General features: G+C 36.3%; 2 protein-coding genes across 12 annotated transcripts in view; one reads left to right on the top strand and one right to left on the bottom strand.

Moving 5' to 3' along the window:
* Positions 1 to 525: 525 nt before the first annotated feature.
* Tmem68 (transmembrane protein 68) lies at positions 526 to 25296 on the bottom strand. 8 transcript variants are annotated; one of them, XM_076924274.1, is made up of 8 exons: positions 25154 to 25260; positions 19628 to 19697; positions 18729 to 19117; positions 13598 to 13762; positions 9793 to 9986; positions 5353 to 5413; positions 3049 to 3188; positions 526 to 1852 (listed from the first exon to the last, which is right to left on the bottom strand). In XM_076924274.1, exons 3-8 carry the CDS (start codon positions 19051 to 19053, stop codon positions 1748 to 1750), a joined length of 990 nt encoding a protein of 329 aa, XP_076780389.1. In that variant the 5' UTR covers positions 19054 to 19117; positions 19628 to 19697; positions 25154 to 25260; the 3' UTR covers positions 526 to 1747. The 8 variants fall into 8 exon arrangements, with proteins under 8 accessions (XP_076780389.1, XP_076780391.1, XP_076780388.1 ...); XM_076924276.1 differs by lacking the exons at positions 19628 to 19697; positions 25154 to 25260 and adding exons at positions 20569 to 20626; positions 24867 to 25054; XM_076924273.1 differs by lacking the exon at positions 25154 to 25260 and adding an exon at positions 24867 to 25054.
* A 4-nt stretch (positions 25297 to 25300) lies between these two features.
* The window catches only part of Tgs1 (trimethylguanosine synthase 1), a 38096-nt gene continuing 36942 nt past the window's right edge, over positions 25301 to 26454 (top strand). For all 4 annotated transcript variants that reach the window (XR_013107320.1, XM_076924269.1, XM_076924268.1 and 1 more), the window contains exon 1: positions 25301 to 25591. Coding sequence is in view for 3 of the 4 variants with exons in the window: in XM_076924269.1 (XP_076780384.1) it covers positions 25488 to 25591 (104 nt within the window). In the remaining variant the exon portion in view is untranslated. The remainder of the gene's footprint in view (positions 25592 to 26454) is intronic.

The raw sequence follows: 26454 nt of genomic DNA, 5'->3' as shown, positions 1-26454 counted from the left end.
TTTTAAAAGATAGTCTAAAACTTCTTTCTGCACAGCAGACCAGAGTTAAGTTTCCAAAATCCCTTCATGTTGGCACCGGGTCTTAAGTTCAAGCAGCACAGAGACAAAGGTATCGATCAGAATGGGATTCTGACACTGAGAGTACCAGGGACCTATGATCATTTGAAAGAGAACAGTAATACTTAAACACTTGAAAAATGACTACTTTTTCAACATTAGCAACAAATGGCACTCTTTCTTCAATATTTAGAACCAACTAATTCTCCAAAAATAGTTTTCTTGTTCACTTTATAGTCTTTTATTCATTCATTTTGGAAATACTTAACAGCTTTGAACCAAGTAAAATTCCCTAATGGAGGGGGTGACAGAAAATTAAATCCTTTCTCTGAAATTGTCCCTGATATACGCTTACTACATAGGAAGCATACTATGTATTTATTGTGGTTAAAAGAAATGAATGACAAATATGGAGAGAATTTTGAAGAATATCAAGAATATCATTTTAAAACTATGTCTCACACACAATTTTACCAGACAAGGAGATTCAATTCAGCTTTATTTTCACATCATTTTTATATACATTATACATATATAAATATACACTTGTTGTTAAAAAGTCCATATAAAACCCAAGTACTACAAAGCCGGAAGTAGATATACTGCAGTGAATTGATGATACTTTGATGTTTAAATACTTTTAAAATAAGTTTTCAAGAAGACAACATATCAAAACAATTACATTTTTAGAGGGCTCCATGTTTACAGAAATTCATCATTCAAGTACATTTTATTGAAATAATAACCAAGGGACTAGCTGCAAAGCACAGAAAGTGAGCCCTGATACTGAGGGAAGACCATAGCTTCCTTAGTTTGTTATTCCTCAGCTTAGAATTAGCTTCTACCACGAACCAGAGCATGCCCATGATTTTATCTTTACACCATAAAACACTGTGCTGACAACTCATCCTATAAATTTACTTAGATACTTGTTTAAAATAAATACTAAACAATTCAGTTAATAAATAATACAAATAACAATGATTTGATTTATAAAATAGTACATCTCTTTAAATGTGCTTGGCAACTGGACATCATACCTGAAGAAGTAGCTGAAACATCCAATGGACAAAACATGTACATAACTCCTAAAGGATTCAGGAATCAATTCAATTACATATTTCGCACTACAGATATCTATCAGATATATCAGATATGGATATATCACAGTAGATAGAAGCAACTTAAAATAATGTTCATCACCACAGTATTATCATGCTTAACATAAATCATTGAGGTGCAAAAGCGATCCACAACTTACCAGCAGTTGTGAGTGGAATGAAGCACAGTTACATAAAGGCATCACTCATCTAAATTAAGCAAGTGCTATACCCTAACACATATATCTCTTACTATCATATTGGCACAACAGACACAGCCATAAGAAGTATAATTTAGTAAAGTCTGCCTAACCTAAACTGCTGATATCAGGAAAGACTTAACTCTAAGATTCTGTGCGTATAAAGATTGCAAATGCAACATGATTATTTTCTGAGTCAAGCAAGTGATGAGTTACTTATTAAATTTGACACAACTGATTGAAGGGATAGGATTAACCATATAAAGTTTAAGTTCTAAAGAAAAATGTTCATTACTATGATGTTTTAAAAACACTATTATACAATCTACAAAAATTTAAAAGGCAGTACCACAGATGCAAACTTGTCGTACAAACACATTAAACTGTCTGCTAATCAGCCTTCTGCCCTTTATGAAAGCGGTCCAGCAGAGCACTCCTAATGTTCCCCGGGATCCTCTGGTGCTTGTCAATCAAAGCTTGAACAGCATTTTTGGTCTATTTAGGAAACAAAAGGAAAGCCACTATTGGTTCATCTTTGGTTCAGATCATCTTGTAGGATTCATGCAATACTACATGCGGAAGCACTTCTCTCCCCACCCACGTCTCACAGGACACTACCTGTGTTTTCTTCTAGCAATGTTAGCATTTCAGGTTTCAGAGCCTTGTCAGGGGCTTAGTAAAGGGAGAAATAGGAAGATGGTGTTCAGTGGGGATAAACCCAGTTTTTCATGGTAAAAATCTTCAAAATATCTTTTGTTCAACAACATGGATGTGTTTAGCAGAACTGAACTGTAAGTTTGCCTATTTTTGTTTTGTTTCATCTTGTTTTGATTAAGACAGGGTTTCACTATGTAAACCAGGTTGGCTACAAATTCCCAGCGATCCGCTCACCCCTTCTCCCAGAGGATTAATGGCACATTAATGGTGCATCACCACGCCCAGCAATTCTACATATTTTCTACCACAATTCAAAATGTTATAAATGAATCCCACTAATGTAGTATATAAAGAGTGGTATAAAAGTTATAATCAAAACACAAACACACACGACATGTGGTTCAGTGGTAGAGCACTTGCCTAGCATGAGCCAGGCCCTGGCTTTGATAGCAGTATGACAAAACAGCAACTACAGAGGCCTATACACATCCTACTCTCTAGGCTATTCAACAACACAGTGTTTATGGCTCTTTTTTCATTGTTTTAGACTCTCTCAAATCTTAAATCTAAGCTGAGTAGTCTTTTCTCATTCTTATGATTCTTCGTCTCTTTACAAGATTACTGATTACTCCAACATTTAAAAAATCCTCACTACCCAAATGATGTTTCCTTGCCTGTCTACCTTGTAAACTTTAAAGCCACTACAACAACTATACAATACCTGACTTCTAAGTCTTTAGCATCTGTTCTGGCTTTTTTCCTTAACCCTAGTTCTTAAATTAAAAATTCAGATATAAAAAGATATTTCTAGATTTCCTACAAATGCCAATAAATCTATCCTGGGCTTCTAAACACTAATTGTGTATAATATACGCCCATCCAACTCATGTCAGCAAAAATGTCACCAGGTCAAATCTTTCCAATGGGGCAAATCCACTCTTTGATCATTTCTCACATATAATACGTAAACAGTGAAACTTCAAATAATTTAAAACAAAATCTGGCCTAAGACTAAGAAAGAAAACACAAATTACCTTCTCAGCTAATTCTTCTGCTGTTACCTTTGGGTCATATGGAATGGGATCACCTAAGAAGGTCCGCAGCTTTACAGGAAAGCCTCCATACATTGGAGCAAATGGATAGCGGAATTTTTCATAAAGCCACTTAAATAATCCTGTTTTAAAGTAAGCAAAATCATTTTTATTCGTATGCTATGCATATAACTGTAAACTTTCTAAGTAATTACATAAGACTTGCAGGAAGGTGGCGAAAATATCAACTCTTTGCAATTTCTGTATGTGTGTGTGTGTGTATGTGTGTGTGTATGTGTGTGTGTATGTGTGTGTGTATGTGTGCCTGTGTGTGTGTGTGTGTAGGTGTATGTGTGTAAGTGTGTGTGTGTGTACGTGAGTAGGTTTCGGAGTGGGGGGACATGGACACTGAATCCAGTACCTGCTCTATGCTAGGCAAGTGCTCTTCCACTGAGCTACATAACTAGCACAGCAGTTCTTAAAAGGAAGCTTCTCATCAGTTGTAACACACTGGTGCAGTGTGATCATTAAGGGTGAACCCTAGAGACTGCTGAAGGGACACACAACAATTTCCTGTGCTTCGCTCTCATTTTTTATAAATCCAAAAAGAAAAGAAAAACCAAATTGATTTGTTGAAAGGCCAAGTAACAGTAACATGTTAAAAATGTAGGACTATTAAAAGACTAACAACCCGTTACTATTACTGCTCAACAGAGGCTAATGAGTGCCAGCAAGAGCGGGAAGCTGAGATGTTTAGGGATGCATAGCAAGTGATGTACATGTACAACAAAGACAAGAGAAGACTCTCTGCAGACACCACGCACTGGCCTACTATACACAACTGGGTTTCAAACTCAGCAGGAATGAATTTAAATGTATTAAAAATAAGTAAGTGGAGAAGATTAAAAAACAAAAACTGCATCAATAGAATCCAAAAAGGTAAGTTTCATGAAATACGTAGTTACATATTGAAAACACTGATTACATAGAAAAACACAAAATTTAATATCACAACCAAAGCAACACTCACAAATATGAGTTAGCCAGGTGTGGTGATGCACACCTATTATTCCAGCACTGGTGAGGAGGTGGACAGAAGTAGGTGGATCTCTGTGAGGTCAAGGACAGACTAGTCTACATAACAAGTTCCAAAGCAGCCAGGGTCACAACAGTGAGCCTCTGCCTTAAAAGTAAATGAATGAACGAATGAATATATGTTAAAATAAAAAAAAGACACTTAATTTAGGGACACTGAACTTTAAAATTAAGTAAAATTGAAAAGCAGCCAATAAAATCTTGAAAATAACATAATAAAAAACAAACAGAATTTCTGTAATAACTTGATTTGCTATTATGAAAAAGAATAACAGAAAATTAAACTTCCAAAGTTAAATATAAAAAAGAGTTAAAACAATAGGAATTGAAGGCTTGCCAAAGGGTTTCTATGTGGATAGGAACAGCAACAGTTACATAAAATATAGTCAAGTGAACTAATAGATAAATCACAGGGAGAAAACATGCTGAATGTTCCAAACTAAGAGACATAAAAAAATACATCCTAATTTTTATCCCTATACTATATTAAAAGTGAATTTTTAATTAGTAATCTAACCACAGATAAAGGAACTTACTGTAAAATAACAGGATAAACCAAAGCAAATGACATCTCCATCTTCTGTGATGCCAACCTTAGTTCACCATGTAAGTCATCCTACCTTAAAGCTAATTTCCTTAGTTGATAGTACATAAAAGTGTTCTAAATCTTATCAACACAATATATTAGATGAATCACTTTTAAGTTTTAAAAAGCCCATTCAAATAAATTTTAGTATGTATAGAATACTCTTAACAAAAACAGTATCTCCCTGGAACTCAGGAGGCTGAAACATGAAAATTACAAAATTGAGGCCAGTCTGGCTACATAATAACACAGTCTCAATGCCCAGTCCCTACAAAATAATAACCGCCATTACTTAGAGCCAATTATCCCTAGAGTTTATATAGAACAGTATCAAAATATTCATTTCTAAAATTAATTATTCAAAAGTCACCAGGAATAATATTGCATGCCTTTAACCCCAGCACTCAAGAGGCAGAATCAGACAGAGGCAGAGGCAGAGGGATCTCTGAATTTGGGACCAGCCTGGTCTATACAGTAAGTTCTAGGACAGCCAGAACTACACAATGAGACCCTGTCTCAAAACAAAAACAAATACGAAAAAATCAAAAGTTTACCTAATAGGGTTTAAAACCCCAAATGTTTTATGTATTACACTATAATTAAAAACCATATGAATGAGAACTTACTTGTTCCTCCAAGTGATCTAAATCCTTCTCGAATATTTTGTGTAAACATAGGAATAATGGGCTAAAGAAAAGAATTTGAATTAAAAAGTAAATAAATAAATCCACTTAATGTCTCCATTGAGTCACTAAGGCAACTTTTTTGAGGGGAACATTTGAAATCCTAAAACCAGATTTTAACACTAAAGGCATATATATGTAAGGTGGTGTGATTTATCAGACTAAATTTGACTTGATCATTTATGAAAATATAAACTGAAATGGCTATCCTCTATATTTCATCTACCAATTTTCCTTATAGATAAACCCTAGAAACTCAAAGATTATTGTATTCATTGACTTCATTAAATGAAATGAATATGGTAAATTAGTTTTACTAGTTCCTAAATAATGTGCTCATTGAAGAAGCTACGAGACAAAGGCACTTTGAAGGGGTATGCTGGTTACTGAGAATGACCCCTCTAAACTCATACATTTGAATTCTCAGTCCCCAGATGGTAGAACCACTTGGGAAGAATTAGGAGGTGGGGCCTTGTTGGAGGAGGTGTGTCACTGATGGCAGACTCTGAGGTTTCAAAAGCCCACACCAGTCTCAGCTCTCTCTGCCTCCAGCTCCTGGATCAGATGTGAACTCTCCCTGCCATGATGGTTATGGACTGTAACCCTCAGGAATTGAGTGCAAAATTAAGTGCTTTCTTTTATAAGCTATCTTTATCATGGCATTTAGTGACAGAAACAGAAAAGTAACTAAGACAAATGGAAATTTTATATAAATTAAATGATAGGTTTCAGCATGGAATCAGTAACTCATAAAAAAGTTTATAAATTAATGAATTTAGATAACAAGTTTATAAGGTGTTCCATGAACATCAATGGTTAAATGTGATATTTAATAATAGAAATGTTAGGTAAGTGTCATAAAATAATGAAATATTATAAAATATAATATAGGAAGGTTATGGTGTTATAAACAGTATATAAAATATATCAAATATATAAAATATATCAAAATTGAATAAAACACTTTCATATATAAACAAATATACTGAATGAAATGTTTTAAATAGATAAAACTATATGTATGTATGTGTACACACATTCATGAGGTTTCACATTATTTACAGAACAATATACCTTTACAAGCAGGGTTTTAGATAATGATGGTCTACGTGTTTTCAATTCAGTTTTAGAGACTAGAAATCACAAGGATAAACTTAATAAAACATATCCTCACATTGAACTAGTAATCTACTACTAGCCGTCTACTACACTCAGGGACACCTAATAATACCATTTCCTTCACTGCTGTATGCCTTGCCAGGAAAGTTCCTGGAATGGATGAGATAAAAGATAGTTATGGATGAACTAACAAGACAATGGATACAGAACAGGAAGACTTCTAATGAAATATGCTCTGTAAATACAGAGGCCAGAAACAGGCAGCAGTAGTCTCAACACTAGAGAAGCAGACAAAGCTGTCAAGTGAAGAATGTAAAATTTGATGAGGTTAATTCATGAAACTACTATATGAAGATGATAATGGACACTAATTTTTTGGTAAAAAAAAAAAAAAAAAAAAAACACCTACTATCTAAGACATTACAAGTTTTGTAAAGTAAAATGGATAGAATTCTACTGTTTTAAAAGTTTCATTCCCACAACTCAGCACTCAGAATACACAAAAGGACCAAAAAAAAGCCTTTCAGCTCACAGATATACTGTGTCCTTGAGTGCAACTGCTGGCCATGTCTACAGACCAGCATGATTCCAAAACCCTGTATTAAAGTGTGCACGTCATCAAGATGATTAGGTTCCACTCTGCTTAAAAAGCTAAACTTCTGGAGCAGAACATTCTAGAAGCCACTTCATAGAAGAAAGCCTGCCCTAGCTGGCTCAGTCTTTCATATTGTAATCTGAACCTACAGTTTTTAAGTGCATCAAGCTTTCATTCTTGAAGATACACACTAGCAAGATGTATGCACATGTGTATAATTGCACAATATGCGCCCACATATATGTATTCTTGGGGCATCAGTTTAGCATAGGCTTAGACTCCTATTTCTGTTACTAGAAATATAGAAAATACTAAACAAGTTGCTTATCAAACCTAAGCCTCACTTTCTTCACATGAAGAGTAAAACAGTAATTACCTTTATCTCAAAGTTTTATGGATAAAGTATAATAATGCAAATAAATAATTGCTAAATACAATGTTCCTTTCTTTACATTTGTTGTTTGTTTTTAATTAAATAAACTAATTTTTCTTCAACCATATGTAAAGCTACCTAAACAGAATCTTTAGGAATTCACAAAATAAAGAACGGTATTTGGTACATATAAAAGTCTGTCCCTTCCAAATGACCTTTACATATTTTCTGGTAATATTTTATGAACTACAATTCGACTCCCCTTTTAGTTCCTTTTAGTATGTCTAGTTTAGTTTCTCTGCCTAGTCTCCTCATTTATAAAATTAGAGCAGTGGTCCTCAATTTTCCTAACACTGTGATCCTTTAATACAGTTCCTAATGTTGTAATGAGCCCCAGCCATAAAATTATTTTCACTGCACTTCATAATTGTAATGTTGCTACTGAATTGTAAGGTAAACATCTTTGTTTTCTGATGGCCTCAGGCAATCCACAGGTTGAGAACCACTGCATTGGAATATTACTCATGTAATGTAATATTGTCATATGAAGCCCTGAGACAAACCTCAAAAGTGCTGCACACTAGTTATCAGACTTATAATGTGATTAGTAAATTCATGGCATTAAAATTTTGTATTTAATTTAAATGTATAGAAGGCTATTTCTCAATTTTTTGGAATTTTATTTTAAAAAATTTAATTAAATTATCTAGATTATCTTAAAAAGTTACCAAGAAATTCAAGAATCTGAATTCTTATTCTTTTGAATTCAAGTTCTTTTGTCCTTTCTCTTTGTTAGGTGTCCCAAGCAACATCCTCCTTAAAACTACAAACATAAGAATGAACAATTAAGATTCCATGATAAACTAATAAGATTCAAAGTTGTTTTTATTATCTTTATCTGAAATATAAAAACAAATCTTTCAAACTATAAACTTACAGAAAATGAGTCAATGCTTTGTTTTAGATTACAATTTTAGTTATTCTTACATTAAATTATTACACTGACTACTCTTAATTTTGCACAGCTACATGCAGCCTTTTGTATACAATTATTACTCACAATCTACAGTTCTGATTTCTACATCTGTACTTAGAAAACTCTTGAAAAATAGGTAAAATGCGTTATTAGTCAGTTTTCTTTATTACTAAAACAAAAGTGCAGATTAAAAAGCTTTTTTCTGAGTTAAGTAATCTATGATTAAGACAAAAAAATCAATTCAACAAATACTTAAATCCTACTCAAAGTAGATAATGCACTAAAGATTTAAATATAAAATTCCTGTACTTAAAGAACTTATAATCTTTACTCTTTTAACACATATATTTTAAAAGTTAGGAAGTAGATTAATTTAACTAGGAACCCATATTATAGCACTATAACAATTTCTTCTAGGAGTCACATATAAGAATATGCATAGGTACCAGAGACAAAAGAACCACTGAGGTTTTTAGAGAATTCTGTTTAACAGTAAAGTTGTAATTCAAACATAAAAATATCCATTCCTCTTTAGATATTATTCTTTGGTTAGAATGAGCTACCCACAAGCTTTCTGTTTTATTCAACAGTCTATATTTAAATGATGCACAGTAAAACCAAAGATGCACACTGCTCTCTAATGACAGCAACCTGAACTCTGAAAGTGACTGCAGCTGACTCAACCTGTAAGTTTGGAGAAAAGAACAAGAGTCCAACAAGGGACAGCAATGTTCTTAGGACATAATTGAGAACAAGAGACTAAGAAATACTTTTCAAAGGCAAAAAAACAAACAAACAAAACACATTAACCATCAAAAGCACATTCTTAACAGTTGGTCTAGGAAGAACAATTAACTACATTGGATCTCCCAAGTATGTTTAATTTTACTGATGAATTCATTTGAAAAGTGCTGTAAATATTTATTACACTGTCCACTTCTTATCCTTATATTATAAAATAGCTAACCACATTTCATGAAAAATGACATTAGTCACATGGTACATGACACACCAACTCATTCACGTCAAGGTTACCAAAGGTTTAAAATACATAGAATGAGCTGATTATATCATTAAAATAAAAAAAATAAAAAAAAAGAGTATCTGAAATAATGGTGGGGCTATGTATAGAACTACGAATCTCATAAAGAGGAAAGTGGAATTTACAACTGAGAAACAAAACCTTGTTGGATACTTGCCAAGTTTCAAACATGCTTACACATTGTTATAAGAATCTGGTTTCATATACTCTGGCTCACTTTTTAAGCATTTCTTTGAAATTCAAGTAAGCTTTGCTTGAATAATTATTTGATGACTCACCACTTTTGCATCAATTGCAACCTGAGCAAAGCCTTTACGATTACCCCATATGATGTTGTAGGTTTCATCACTAAGTAAGGCTTCTCGAACCCCGCCTGGTGATATAGCTAACAAGTGACCACTCCTCAGGATTTCAACGCATTTTTCTCTTGGTCCATGAAGAGCACAAAATACATCAAGTAATAAACTGAACCCTGTAAAAAACATATTCACAAAGATATATCTTGATCTTGTCCAATTCTTTCAGAGCAAAACTCATGACCTATGCAATCTACTACCCATACTTTTTATAAACTTTAAGTCAATAGCTCTTAAAGCATAAGACCTGTTTGACTTATGAAATAATATATATCTTACTGATCATCTACTATTAATTACTTCCTGACTAATTACCTCCTTACTAGGGCTACTTTATATTTTTTAACTCTTAATTAAAACTCAAAACTATCATGAAAAATCTCATGAAAAGTGAGGAGTCTTCCCCCCATCTTACAAATGACAAAACTTGGGCTTAAAGTAGGTAACATGTTCAAAGTCACACAACAAAGGTTCCCACTGCACTATGTCCAATCCCACGTCCCTTTAACTGAATTTCAAGCCACATATGTTCTCATGTATGTTAAAACAATCACAGATGACTTCTCATCAGCAACCAAAAACCTAATCTCCCACTAACCCTATGACAAAGAACCACCTGAGACAATGTAAATCCAACTATGTTAAGCCATACCAAAAATTAGCTAAGACTATAATCAAATCTATTGAAATAAAAAAATTAAATGATGCTAATCCTACAATTAAAATTTTATAACAGCAGCAAATATCATTGACAGTTTCTAACCAACTGAGAAAGGTAATTTAACTCAAGAAAAGCTAAGTCCAAATCTTAATATTATTAAGTGTTTCAAACTGTGGTTACTCTTGCATGAAAGACATCCTGTCAATAAAGAAATACTTTAATAAAAATCCTACAGTGGAACTGTATGTGATTGTCAGTGTACATGTTTTCCTGCTTGAGACAGAGAATGTGGATAGTTCGTGCAATTGGACAGACTAACATAGCTTCCCATTGCCTTAAAGAGGTGAAATAACATTTTAACTGTCATTAAGATTTAAATAATGCTTACTCTGCACCTAAACCTCACTTACTTAATTAGATTTACTCTCAGAGTAAATGGAAGGGAGGGTCCATAAATTACAAAATTTCTCTCTTGCACAAAAAATTATAAAATGACTAAAGGTAAATCAGTGTCAAAATATGGTATGAGCATAAAGGAAAAAGTATTTTGAAAAACCTAAAAACATTTCTTACTTGTGAAAAGAAAAAGCTAAAACCAAACCTGTGTTCCATAAGAGAACAATAGTTAGGAAAACACTTGGGCCACATTATAACTGTTCTTGGTTGTGGGGTAGATCAGTGCATGACTGCCTGGCTAGCATGTGGAAGGCCCTGGGTGTAATCTCCAGAACCTGACAGAGGTAGGAAGCATTGTAAGATAGTAATGCTTACATTAACTCTTTAGGAGAAACAAAACCTGCAAAATTGTTTGTAAATGTGTGAAAATATTATTTTAAAAAATCAAAATAACTACTTATGATAAGATTATGATATCTTTTTGTTCCCCATCTACAGAAAGCCATCATGTTCTTTCTAAAAGAAAGCCTTACATCTGATCTAACATATACACATAAAACAGATGCTTTAACATATACTAAAGCACTAACCATATGTATAGAAGGCACTGGAGTAGACTGTTCCTTAGCTCACTGCTGAGTTTGAGTCTGGTTCCTGGGCCAGCTTTGCTTTTATTACTCCAGGGAACATACTATCAACTCTCCTGGCTGGTTTCTACTGATTTAGTGATGAAAGAAAGTAAGATTTATTCTCAGTAATTTCATTCAATGGTTTTTTTAAAAATAACTATTTTATCTTAAACAATTTAAACTTTTTAAAAAGATATAAAGTCATGATGAACACTATTCAATCTCAGGATCTTAGGTCTATGAGGCAAATCACACACTGGAAGAGAAGTGTGTGTACACATACTCTTTAAGGTAGTGTAGACAAAGATACCATGTGTATTTTTTCTCCACTTTTAATTTGCTATTAAACTTTAACAGCATTAAAAAAGAAAAATATAAAAACTTAACTACCTTATATACAAAACTATGTATCATTTTTTTAAAGTTCTACTTAAAAGTTCAAGATTTGGGTTAGGGCTACAGTTCAAGGTCAGAGCACTTGCTTAGTACTCTATCTCTAGTATCACAGTAAACAAACTTTAAGAGTTAAGACTGCTGTTGGGTAGGCTGCCTCAACTTGGTATCCTGAGGCAGAAGGATTACTTTAGACTGTAAGCTGAAAGCCAGTCTGGGTAACTTGGCAAGATCCTGTCTCAATTTTTAAGAGATTACTTTAGATTGGATCCATGTCAAGGGGAGGCTCCCAAGGCCTGACACTATCACTGATGCTTTGGTGTGCTTACAGACAGGAGCCTAGCATGGCTGCCCTCAGAGAGGCCCAACAATGAGTTGAGTCAGATGCAAATACTTACGCCTAACCAAAGGACAGAACCTGGGACCCCTGGGGTTGAATTAGGGAAAGGCTGGAAGAAGCAGAGGAGAAGGGCAACCTTAGAGGAAGACCAGCAGTTTCAACAGACCTGTAAGCCCAGGATCTCTCAGACACTGAGCCACCAACCAGGCAGCATACACTGGCTGATACAGATACACATACACAACAGAAGACTGCCTCGTCTGGCCTCAGTGAAAGGAGATGCACATAACCCTCCAGACTTGAGGCCCCAGGAAGTAGGGAGGTCTGGTGGGGTAGGGGTGGGTATGGAGACATCCTCTTGGGGCCGGGGGAGGAAGGAAAGAGGGAGGGGGAGGAATGAGATGAGGAACAGTCAGAGGGTAGACCAGGAAGAGGATATCAACTAGATTGTAAAAAAATTTAAATAATTATAAATAAGAAAGAAAGAAAGAAAGAAAGAAAGAAAGAAAGAAAGAAAGAAAGAAAATGCTGACTAAAGTTCCATTAATAAAGAAAATGAAATAGGACTGGAGGGCTATAGCTCAGTGGGAGAGCATTTGCCTAATGAGTTCATTCCTAGGATTTAATCCCCAGTACTATCAAAAGAAAAAGGGAAAAGGAGGAAGAGGAGGAGGAGGAACAAGGAGGAGAGCAGAACGGAGACCAAGAAGGAGAAGGAGGAAAGGGGAGGAGAAGAAAGGAGGAAAAAGGAAGACAGAGAACAATTAAAGCCAAGGGAGGGAGGGAGGTAAGGAAGGAGGAGGGAGTATAGCTAGAGCCAGCAGTGGTGGCCACACCTAGAAAGCCAAGACTCTGAAAAGCTAAGGCAGGGGATTACCCACTCAAGGTGAGTTTGGGCAATAGAGCCAGACTGGTTTTGTTGTTGTTGTTGTTGTTTTTCTTTTTTTTTTTTTTCTTTTCTTTCTTTTTTTTTTTTTTAAGATTTTTCGAGACAGGGTTTCTCTGTATAGCCCTGGCTGTCCTGGAACTCACTCTGTAGACCAGGCTGGCCTCGAACTCAGAAATCTGCCTGCCTCTGCCTCACAAGTGCTGGGATTAAAGACGTGTGCCACCACTGCCTGGCCGGACTGTCTTTAAAACAAACAAAAAGTAGGTGACACTTTTGGGTACTTTTTAAAAAAAAAGTATTACTTAAATTAGATAATTAGATGTTTTTCAAATTTGTTATCCTAAAGAGGCAAACACTTTTTAAATAATACTAAAGAGAGACTACCACATAATTTGATCACTACACACAATCAAGTTTACCTGGGATTTTAAAGACAAAGTGGTCAGCTACTACTCGGCAAGTTCTGCCTTTGTGGATAAAAATTTTAGCCATGAAGTAGTAAAAGTCTATGGGAATAGCTCCATGATAAAAAATTATAAGTGCTGGTCCTTCTGGTATCTTTTCCATCCCATGAACTTCATAACCTGTTTGAAAGACAAGTTGCAGACAAATAAAATACATAACATAAAACCTGTCTTTGCCTCCCCGGTCCCGTCTCCTCTCCATAGTTCTGCCCCCTTTCCCTTCCTTTTAGATATAGTAGTTTGGTTCTACAGTCATACAGGACAGAATAAACAAGGCACATGATTGGAGACGTGGCAGAATGGTGCTGGGAGTCCAGGAAGGTCAGGTCTGGCCCAGGACTGGGAGTCAAAGCCAGAGCAGAGTTGTGAGAACAGTACTCAAGCAGGAGAAAGTGTAGCCTTCAGCGATGGGTGGCTGGGGAAGAGGAAAGCAGCCAAGGGTAGATAGAACAAGCACAGGGATGGGGACAGAATCCAGCCCAACATTGGGCTGGCACAAGAAGCTGGAGCCAAGTGTGGAGAAAGGGATCATCTAGGTGCCTAGGGTAGGCTGCCTGAGCAGCTGACAACAACCAGCCTCCCTAGACTCAAGGCTTTACATACTTCTCTCTTACAAAAATCATTTGCCACCTAGTTGCGAATGCAACTACATTTTCTTGCTGATGTGTATTTAGCTTAAGTAGGCTCCTACTGTGAATACACTTAGGAATCTTATCTGGCCAACAGTGTACCTCAGGGTCTACGATACACACACGGAGTGATTATTGCAGTTCAGCTATCACACATGCTTTTTTACTTTTTGAAAAACATAAAATGTCCATTGAGGATTTTCATTATATTAATTTTCAAGGGAAACAAATGTTGAGAACAGCTTTTAAGAGTGTCATTCCAATTTTCCCGGAAGGATGCTTTTTTAAAAACCTGAGTGAGAAGTTTGAGCTAAAAGCCTGCTAGCCACTTGAGGGCAGAGACTCCATCCACTCATTACCAACCAAACCAAAGTGACTTATTTAAAAATTAGTGTTTCTTTGTATTTTATAGAACAATCACAGAATAGTTTTTAAAAAAATCATAGGGTATATATGATCGGAGGGTAAATTGTATAATATAAAATACTGAATAGATGCTGGCATAGGGATATTTTTGAGCAGTAAAAACCTTATAAATAAATAAAACCTGTTCAGTATCGGGTAACTAAACAAATTGCTAAACATTTATGAGAAGGATTAATAGCATGTAAAGTCTTAATTTGGCCACACATATACAAATGATAAATAAACCAAAATTTTAACAAAGTTCATATGCATGGTAAGTTTTAGGCACCTTTTTCTTTTTCTTTTTATAATGATCTTTTTTTTAAGTTCTGAAGTTTAAAAAGCACACATTAAATTTGGTAAAACAAAATCAAAATATAGACACAAATAACTTTTTTATGTCACAAGCTCAACTTTTTAAAAAGTACCACTTATCCAGACAAAATATTTTAACATAATAAAACATTAAAGCATGAGCCTCTGAACCATAAATACATATCTAAAACTACCTTGGAATTCCAATATAAAATAGTACTTAAATTTACCTCTATTGTCTTAAATTCAAATTGCTTTATATATATTACTTTGAAATTTAAGCAATGCATATGTTGGTGGACAATGTAAATTCCTAACAAGTATCACAAATGTCAGTAAGTGTCACTGTTTTAAAGACCACCAAAGTGCAAGGATAATGCTTTGTATAAATGTTTTAGATACGACGGCGCAGCACCTTGAGACATGCACTGGCCTGGAGGGATGTAATGAGCAAACATTAAGAATCCAAAGCATCCAAAGTGTGATTCCTGTTTGCAAGTCTCAACACCATGACTTGTGGCTCCGAGTCCCCAGTGCAGGACCGATGGGACATACAGTGTTGAGCAGGAGACTAGAACCATTTGTCAGAGACTACATCCTCTGACTGTACCTCTGAAATCACTTCTCTGAACCTGCTTCCTGAGGAGGAAAGTAGAAAAAGAACATAACGTTTATGTATCTTGAAGTAAGGTTTAAAGAAGTCAAGGCAAATGAAAATTTTTTTGACAGACAAAAAAAATTATATTTTGATATGAACATAGTGTTACCACACAAAACATAAGCCTGAAAAGCATATTAGTAGAGATGCATATCACCAAGTGTCTATTTCAAAGTCTGTCTTCTCACAAGGATTTCTGTGAGTTCAGGACCAGCTTGGTCTATATAGCAAGTTCCTAGGACTATACAGAGAGGTCCTATCTAAAAAAAAAAACACTTCTGCTCTGAAACCACTCTGAGGCTCAACAATAGTCTATAGAAATCTTTGCCAAATGCTGTTTTTCCTCAACAGTGTTTTGTTCCTCACCAATGCGCATGCTGAGGTTGAATTACTCAGTGCAGCAGTTATAAGAAATGAGATCTACTAAGAGGCTGCTCGATGATGGGGCAGCACCTTACGAATAGATTAAAACTCCCAGAAGCAAATTTTATTCCTTGGGAACTAAATTAGTTTTAAAAATAGGCTATTTGATTTTTTTTTTTTTTAAGACAGGACCCCATGACCCAGCAACTAAAACAGGCTATGTGACTACAGGAAGCTAAGAAGCTTCTTTAGAGCAAAGGAACTTCTAAAGCGAGAAAACATCCACAAACAGCACATTGGATGAGTCTGGCATCCAGAATATATAAGAGGCTCAAAGAAAGAAGACAACAAAACCAAACACTTTTAAATGGCCTAAAGAACAACAGCTCTCTTCCCTTCTTTTTTAATTTAATTTGTTTTAAATTTACTTGTTTTATGTGTATGAAGGTCTGTGTGGTTATTTGTATACGAAGTGTATACCTGAACTGGGATTATAAATCAATGACCCTGCAAGGTCTAAGTATATTTCTCAAAAATAGACATACAAATGGTCAACAAATAAGCAAAAAAAAAAAAAAAAAAAAAAATACATTTCACTAATTACCAGAAAAATGCATGTTGAAACCACAATAAAATATCACTCAGCAGAGTTATAGTGGCTATCGTCAAAAGACAACAGAGAGATGCAGAGGGATGGAGCTCGGGGGTAGGATGCTTTTACCAGTATGAATGAGGTCCTAGGTTTAATCCCAGGAGGTAGTGGGGAACCTCAAATGCTGGTCACAATGAAGAGGAATGGGAAACTGTAATTCAGTTCAGCCATTATAGAAAATAATATAGAAAATCTGAGGGCGAAAAAAACCAACAGAAGCATTGATACTAGAAAACCCAGCAATTCCTCTACTGGGTACACAGCCAAAGGAGCTGTTGCTACACAGAGATACAATAAACACTATAATGAGTAAAATAAGCCAAACACAAAGACAACAGCATGTTTTAAATCTTTAAATGAAAATGTATAAGATACATACTACAACAGTGGTCACTAGAGACTGGAAAAGGAGAACAGAGAGAAGGTGAAGGAACTGTTAGAGCCTAGGTGAGTGGGAGGGAAATAAAAGGATTGGGGCACAACACTAGCACATGAGGAAACATGTCGATGAATCCCAGGTCATCTAGCTAATGTGTTAGTGATGATTCTTTAAAACAGCAGGCTCTAGTAACATTGTGTTTTCTTTATGTTTTCTCTCTTTCTAGGTGCCTGCTTCCCTCCACATCTAGGCCATGCACAGAGCCACAGGACACTTTCACCAGGACCACAGAGGCACGTGCCATGCTCTTAGACTTTGAGAGTTATTTACAAATTATCCCATTTCAGGTATTCTAGTTTGAAAGCAAAATAGACTGAGGGACATCCGGCTCAAATCCTTGGCATTTCTGTATAGTCCAAACACATGTCACTTATAAATAAGGGACTGGTTGAAAAATTAAGTAAAAATTCAAGAGAACCACCAAGTCCTTGAAAACAGACAATCAGAGGTAATTTTCATGATAGCCACCAAGCATCAGCATCAGAGCCCCTCAAGCCATAAAGAAAGGGGACATTTCCTGCAGAGAAGCGTGTTGCCACCTCACTTAAATAGAAAGACACCCCAATTTTCTAGATGAATTAAACAAGTGGGTAAATGTCACAACTTATATTTAATGCTTACTATTTCAATATTTCACTCTTTTAAAAATGTCACAATGGTAGAATCAAATTTACTCTGAACAGAACAGAAATGGCAAGCACCTTTAATCCCAGCACATGGAAGGCAGACAAGCAGATCTCTGTGAGTTCAGAGCCAACAAAGAGTTCCAGGACAGCCAGGAATATGTCTCTAAGAAGTAAAATTAAAACGAAAAGACTTTTTCTAGCCAAACATGGTGGCATTTGCTATAATCCCAATAATATTCTGGAAGCCAAAGCAGGATTGTAAAGTCCAGGGTGGCTGGACTACATTTCCAAACCTTATCTCAAAAAACAAAACTAAGTGTGGCTGAAGAGACAGCTCTGCACACTTGCTGCTGCTGCACAGGACCAGAGCTCGGTTTCTGCCACCAATGTTAGGTGCTTGCAACAGTCTCTAACTCCAGCTCCATCTGACACATGCCTCTGGCCTCTACCAGCACTCAGACACAATCAATCAATCAATCAATCAATCTTTAAAACAAGAAAAAGCACTTTCTATGAAACAGAAAGAGAGGACCGCAAAGACAGGAAGAGGTCTAAAGGGGAAAGAAAGGAGGGAGCAAAGGGAAGCTATGGAATATATACATACATATATACATTTGTGAAACGGAAGCCGGACTGCTTAAAGAAGAGGAGCAGCAACAGGTTGAAATGGGAAGAAAAAAAGGAATGGGATAGCAAATAAAAACAAAATGACAGACATATGAAAACATCACAGTAAAAGCTGTGACTTAAGAAAACAAGAAGTCTTGACAGTTTTAATTCATTTCTATAGACGTCTTAAATATCAAACTTCATATTTTAGTTTATAGTAATGAAGAGTGCTTTATAACAGAAGCAAATATAGTTAGAAAAAAATCACTTAAAGACATACATGTCCGTTACATGTAAATATCCCTTCCAGTCTATTTTTCAGTAACTTCCCAGTCAATCAACAGTGTCAGTGCTACACACCAGGCCATGAGACGGCAGCACCCCACTTACCATGCCAAACCGCCGCGTGTCCGTCCCACAGAGTGGCCACTGTTTTCCTTGCACCATCCCACAAGTTATGGGAGTAGGCTTCTTTTAACACATTCTTCCTCTTATAAATATGGAGGAAAATAATAGTAAGGTAGAGAAGAAAGATGGTAAAGTATGGAAGTATTAAAAGTATCAGCGGGGTGAAAACCCACAAGAGATGGTTTGCAAAATTCAGATAGTCCTCCAATTGCTCCACGCCCAACCACTCTTCAAGCACATGAATCATACAGGTTAGGTAGGGCACAGAGTCCTCCCCTGCAGCACACGTTTGGTTGTTATCTATCATTTTCTTTAGATGAAAATCCAAAATTCTGTCTCTTTCTTCATTGCCTATGCTTTAAATTCAATGCCTGAAGGGAAAAGAAACACAGTTATTCTCTTTACAACCACAAAGTTAAAGTCTCTTTTGTATGGGCAGTCATCTTTAATACCAAAGATAAGTAGGGTTTTTTAATGTTTAACTGTGAGAATGATAAGGTTTTCTCTACAATCATGAAAAAAATATTGGGTTTAGCTTTTGAAATAACTTGAGGAAAAAGCTGATACAGAATAAAATTGCCACTCAAACTTGTAATCTAACCTGTATCTTCCATGGACCATGCTCAACATTTTACTCTTAACATTTATTCCTTAATAAAGGAAAACATTAGTGTCTGCTTCAGTAAGGCACTCCAGAGATTTAGGAAATAATAGCATACATACAGATATTTTCTTTTATAGAGAAACTGGTTTACATAAGAGCTTATCTGCTCTTTTGACATTATAGAATTTTAAAATGCACTTTTTATCTTACCGTCACTAAAATTTGTTAAAACATTAATGAATGAAAGCACGGCTATGAAAATATTGAATGAACTTACTCCCTAAAATAATTACTTGGCTTGCCAGAAATTATACAAATATCTTGTCTCTAGCTTCAAGGTATGTACTCTGAAAACACAGTAAACAAATGAAATATATTATTAAAACAAAAAAAAATCATTAGTACCTTAAGTTTACATTTCCATGAAATAATGGCAGGAGATCAACACAAATGTCTGACAAATAATGACAGCCCTAGGCGTGTCCCAAGTCACACTCAGGCTACCCTGCACAGTTTCTATTAAGGTCCACCCAGGAAACTGTTTTACTGCAGCTATAAAATATTTGATCTATAAGAAGGAGTATAAAGATAGGATGTCTAAATGTCTGTCACTTCCTACTAACTACTACTAACAAGCTACAAGTCAAACGTCAAATATGACATTTGATTATACGACTGTATTATCCTTAGGACATAATTAGCTACGTAAGATTCCCTTCTTTCATTCATATGTTCACTGCTTCGAAGTCTGATCTAGAGACTCTTTAACCATCACTTCATATTACATAATGTTAAGATGCCATCTCAAAGTCTTTGTGACAGATTCAGGAAAGGAATAAATAAAAGAGAGAATAAACCAGACTCTCACCTCAGAACAATTATATGGTATCTTGTTACCAAGATTATCTTGCTGATTAGCTTTGTAACAGTGCACATACTTTGACTAATAGAGGACTAGGTCTGACTTCCTTGTAATGAATAGCATTTCTCTGTGGCAGCACTGGGTAACACAGTAGATGTTAAACTCCTCAACCTGCACTTTATTATATCACTGCATTGGTTACTCTTCCCATCACTAAAAGTTCTGTTAAAATATAAACAACTGAAAGCATAGCTTCAAAAATATTGCATAAACTCTCTCTCTAATGTACTCATCACTACCATCAAATACCCGACAAATAAGGCAGTTGACAATAAGAAGAGTTGACTTTGACTCACAGTTCAAAGGAAATCAGAAATAATTGCAAGAAGTTATGAAAGCACAGAAGACTTGGTCCTGTGGCAACAAACAGGAAGCAAAGGAAGAGGAATACCCGTGAGCACCATGGTTTCTGCTGTCCTCCTTTTTATTCAGTACCACGCCAACCCCTTCAAAATAGCCTCTCAGACACAGCCAATGGGGTACTTCACTAATGTACTAGGTGTTTCTTAATCAAATCAAAATTAAAAGTTGATAATAAAATCAAAAGCTGTATAAAATTTAATCATTATACTAATAAATCCACCATAAGAGTTAAACCATAATTTACCAACATTTGATCATTTAAAATTCAATACACCAAAATTTAGTGCTGGTAGTTCCTGAAGAAGCTAAACATATGTTACCATATTACCCAACAAATCTACTACTACATGCGACAAGACTAAGGACACACCATTCACACAAAAGCTTGTGTACTAGTAGCAGAATCATTCAAAATAGTTGAAAAGTGGATAGATTTAGATGCCCACCAAACTGATCAGTAGATAGAAATGATATAACTATATAATACAGCACCACTCAGTCAGAGAGCATAGACCTGCTACAACATGGGTGAACCTGGAAAATAGCATAATAAATTAAATTAAAAATGACAAATGGCCAGGCAGTACATGTCCACTGTCATACCTAAAGTAAGCTAATCCAAAAAGTTAGGGAAATTAGTGCTTTCCAGAGCTGGGGAACGTGAAAGAGAACTGCACAGTGTAAAATGGTACATGTTACTGTGAACTGTATCTCAAAAATTGTTAAAGTATTTAAACACTGCTAATAAATAAAATGTTTAAACTTTCATATAGGTTAAAGAAAATTGCCTAGGCCCAATAATGGTTTGAAACTTGGGCTGTTACTGTTTAAGGCACTGACCCCAATAGTCTAGACTTATTTATAATAAGTTTTATCATCTTTTGACTTTATAGCTTTCTTTACTACCTCCTCAGAGACGTTAGTAGCAGAATTACAGTAGTCTCTCTTACCCACAAAGTGTACATTCTAGGACCCAGGTAGATAGCTAAAACTAAGGAAAGGACCAAGTTCTACACAGGTTAAGTAAGTACTTGTCAACCCCGAAACCCAAGCTGCTACAAAACAGAAAAAATCTGAATATCACCAAGTAGAAAATTCCACATTTAAATTCACAACCTCATATAGTAAGTCACAGTGAAAACTGCAGATATATATGTATATGTATATATACATATATATGTATATCTGTGTATATATACATATATATCTGTGTGCATATATATGTATATACATGTGTATATATACATATATATACGTATATACATGTGTATATATACATATATAGAGAGAGGTATATATATATATATATATATATATATATATATATACACATACACATGTATAATCTCCAGCTATGAGCACGGAGTACATACAAAACCTAAATGAGATGAAGACACCTAGGAATATCTTTAACAAAGAAAGAGAATAATAAAGATAAATAATAAATAAAGAATAAAGAAAGAGAATAATAAGATATTTCACAGAAATAGAAAACTACATTCACAGAATTAGAAAAATCCCCAAACTCATATGAAGACAAAAAAGATTTGAAATGACCAAAGCAACCCTAAGCACCAGGAATAATGCTGAAGGCATTAACCCTATCTGCCTTCAATATAACCAGAACATGGAACTAACATAAAAATAGACATGCAGACCAATAAAACCAAACAAAGTATAAAAATAAATGCTCATATTTACAGCCAATTTCTTTTAAATAAAGGCAGTAATATTAGACTTTGCACTTTAAAGTATTAGAAGAAAATACATGGAAAAAGCTATGCCCCCCCCCCAAAGCACAAACATCCAAAGCAATAAATATATATATATATATAAATAATTAATTAATAAAAACCTATTAATCAGATTTATTTCTAGACTGTACTAAGTAGTCAAAAGGTTTAACAAGAAAAGCCCAAATAATCTCATTTTAAAAAGGGCTTGAATAGCCACTCCTTGGGAGATTATACAAATGGTCAACAAACATGAGAAATAGATAACAATACTGTTGTAGCTCCTCTTAACTGTCAGTTTACAGGTTTAGAACCACCTAAGAGACAAATCTATGAATGTCTGTGAGGACTGTTTGTTGGTTGGTTGGTTTTTGGTGTTTTTTGTTAACGGAGGTAGAAAGACTCACCCTAACTTTGGGTGGTACTCTCTTGCTCTCATACATGGAAGCTAATCTCAAAGATAAAGAAGAGTGGGTCAGGACAAGTGCAAAGGATACAGAGAGACTGATTTAGTGGGTGTCGGGCATAAACAAAAGGAACTTTAACTTTTAAAGCACAGTAGGAAAACTGGTTCACAAAATGAGTGTCTTCAGGCAGTGGTGGTGCACACCTTTAATCCCAGCACTTGAGAGGCAGAGGCAGGCGGATTTCTGAGTTCAAGGCCAGCCTGGTCTACAGAGTGAGTTCCAGGACAGCCAGGGCTACACAGAGAAACCCTATCTCAATAATAATAATAATAATAATAATAATAATAATAATAATATTTTAAAAATGAGTGTTTTAGTTAGGGTTTTACTGCTGTGAACAGACACCATGACCAAGGCAAGTCTTATAAAGGACAACATTTAATTGGAGCTAGCTTACAGGTTCAGAGGTTCAGCCCATTATCATCAAGGTGGGAGTACGGCAGCATCTAGCCAGACATGGTGCAGGCAGAACTGAGGGTTCTACATCTTCATCTGAAGGCTGCCAGTGGAAGACTGACTTCCAGACAACTAGGATGAGGGTCTTAAGCCCACACCCACAGTGACACACCTACTCCGAAAAGGCCACACCTCCTAATAGTGCCACTCTCTGGGCCAAGCACATACAAACCATCACAGTGAGTATCCAAAAACAGCTAATAAAGAACATTTCCAATGCCCCAACACATAGAAACGGTAAGTCTGTAGTGAGAAATAAAAATATCATTTCCTTCAATCTCCTCATGAATACACACTATATACATGCATTGAAATGCTGCACGGGTATCCCAGAAATAGGTACAATTATTACATGCAATTGGTATTTTTTTTTAATTTTAAAATATTTTTTATTACCTGACCCTGTGGGGAGGGTGCATGAGCACATGCTATGGCTGTTCATGTGGAGGTAGAGGAAAACTTTCATGCATGAGTGAATGTTTTGTGGCAAACACCTTTAAGCAATCAGCCTTCTCCCCAACACCCAGGTGTCACTTTATTAATAAAAAGAAAACAAACACATAACAACAACAAAAGCACCCTGTAAGTTCAAGCTTCTTTCTCCAGGTTCTAATGCACATTACCTTTCAAAAGATTTTTGTTTTTCAATATAAAAATGCTCTCCTACTTTTGGCTAAAGTCCCCCACTCTTTTAGTTACTACTGTTCTATTGTATCATAGTCTAACTCTAGTCACTCACTCAATTAATGCTGTAATACATTTATTTATTATTTATTTATTTTTAAGACAGCATCTGTATGGACTTGACTTGCTTTGCAGACTAAGCTGGCCTTGATCTCAGAGAGATCGGTCTGCCTCTGCCTCCCAAGTCTGAGATTAAAGGTGTATGCCACCATGCCTACCTACAATTCACATCTAGACTCGTGTATCTACAACTGCAGTATTCTTTCCTTTCATAACTCCTAAATTTAATACATATTTGACCTCAAAAAAAGCATTATAAAGAACGTAGAGATAAACATTTTCTTTAAAAATTAAAGTATTTCCATCGATTCACAAACGTGGCCCAAATACAAATATGTATCTGAATTTCAGCTCACTTCTTATACAGCCCATAAAAAGTACCAACGAACACAAACCAAGTCTTCAAATGATGCAAAAACCTTCAAGCATGAGCTTGTTTTGTTTTTGACGAAACTGTTCGCCAGTCTCAAACAGCACCTAGTGGTGAATATCTTTTTTTTTCCAAACACAGCAATTCTGCAAGTGTTCTATGTCCAACTTATGCCCTATTATTTCTCACTAAATGTTTAATAGATTACAAAACCCAGCGATCGCGACAACGCAGCATCTACAGGATCTAGACCAACTCGAATCTGCACAAATATAAAAGTTTGCAAGCGCTGTTTCCTTTGATCCTCTCCGGAGCCTCGAGGGATAGTTACTGCTACTCAGCCCTTTTTTATAGGTGATCAGACGCTGTTCATTGAGGCCAACTCACTTGCCAAGTCACATACGTACTAGCCTAAACCAGTATTCCAAACCCTGCTCAATCAGCTCACCAACAGTTCTAACCTGTCCCAGTGGCCTCTCACTTTTCCCTCCAGTTCCATCAGGCTCGCGGAACTGGGCCGTCATGAAACAAGCGAAATGCCTAGCTTCAGACGAAAAGCTGCGGCGGGCAGTTCCAAGAGCGGAGAGAGATGGGGACGCTGAGAACTTGTAGGTGACGGGCGTGGCAAGAGCCGGACTCGCAAGACCGGACGGCGCAGGCGCAGACACCGGGAACCAGCTTGCCTTTCCGCTCCCGGCCCCGCGACCTGAACACCACGAATGCCACCGGCTGGAACAGCCCGACGCACCTGACAAGGAAGTCACAGGAAATCAGATTACCCAAGCGACGTCGGCAGCCAGTCCGCGGCTGAGCCGGGAGAGGCGGACACTCAGGTAGTGCCGGCTTCCTTTAAACACCTGAGAGGAAGAAGCCCGAGCCGCATTAAGTGTTGGACCGTCCGTCGCCCCGCCCCTTCCGGTATCCGCCGTCGCTGCTTCCTGTGGCGCCCTGGCGGGCTCCGGGCTCGAGCGTCCCCAGGCGCGTTCCGCTCCTCTGCCCGCGCGGGTTACGCCTCTCAGTCTCCAGCAACAGAGCAGAGGCCCGGCCCCACAGCCGACACGAGAGCTAACCCGGATTGCGAAATGTGTTGCGAGAAGTGGAACCACGTGGCTGAAATGCTACTCTTCATTGAAGACCGCGAGGAGGAGTATAAGATCCTTTGCCTCTGCTCCCGGGCATTTGTAGAGTAAGTTTCGACGGTCCTCTCACTTTTAATCCTTGATTAGGAATGTGGGTGACCCTGAGATCGAATGAGGCTTTCCTGAAAACCAGACGATCTGCTTCTAGGGCAGACTGATGTCTAAAAACACTGGAATCCCCGCGGGCGTGAAGAAATGTCCTCCTACTGAGGTTACTAAAGGGAAAATTAATATAATTTTGATTTTTAAAATGAGGTACCGTAGATGTGTTATTTCGTGTTTACATAAATGAAGGGCCGTACTCGCTTAGCAGCGCATATGCATAAATGAAGGGCCGATCTCAAGGTTGAGTGAGTCGGGCGAGGTGGCCCAGGCGCTTCACTGGCAGAAGCAGAAGGGTCACAAGTTCGAAACTATCCAGAGCTACACCAATAAGATGGAGATGTGAAGTGTAAACTAATAAAAATAGCATGATGAGATGAAGGATCAAAATAGAGCTCTATTTTCAGACTTTAACCCTTTCCAACAAAAATTTACGTATCTGAAACTTCTAATCATTTGAGATAAAAAGGCTTAACTGTTTACAGCAAGTTTAGAAACATCTCTGTTTGGGGGAAAGGTTTGTTTCATGTTGAAAACTTGCCTGAATGGAAAGAACCTTCTGGTAGAAAAAGCACTGACAAATTTTAAATTTAAGTTGAAGGTATTCTTTTTCCTTATGTACTTGAAGGAAGATAATCTGAGAGTTCCTCAAAAAAGAAGTAAAACACCATGTTAAATTTAATTTAAAAAAAAAGCACTAACATCATTTGCACCGGTTCTGCTGGTTCAAACTTGGAACAGTCCTCTGAGGGGTAGTGAGGATGATTATAAGACACAAAGGAAGAGTCAGAGAAAAAGGTTAGAAATC

Source organism: Arvicanthis niloticus, chromosome 25 (assembly GCF_011762505.2).
Source record: "Arvicanthis niloticus isolate mArvNil1 chromosome 25, mArvNil1.pat.X, whole genome shotgun sequence".
Lineage (NCBI taxonomy): Eukaryota > Metazoa > Chordata > Mammalia > Rodentia > Muridae > Arvicanthis > Arvicanthis niloticus.
This window is presented reverse-complemented; position numbering and strand designations above follow the sequence as displayed.

Bases quoted from the DNA above. Each gene is read 5' to 3' on its own strand.
- Tmem68 (XM_076924277.1), bottom strand. From the start codon at position 19,053: ATGATAGATAACAACCAAACGTGTGCTGCAGGGGAGGACTCTGTGCCC. The intron at 13,763-18,728 runs GTAAGTGGGGTG...TCTTTCAAACAG, and splicing joins ACACGCGGCGGTTTGGCATG to GTTATGAAGTTCATGGGATG. The intron at 9,987-13,597 runs GTAAACTTGATT...TGTTTTTTACAG, and splicing joins CTTTGTCTTTAAAATCCCAG to GGTTCAGTTTATTACTTGAT.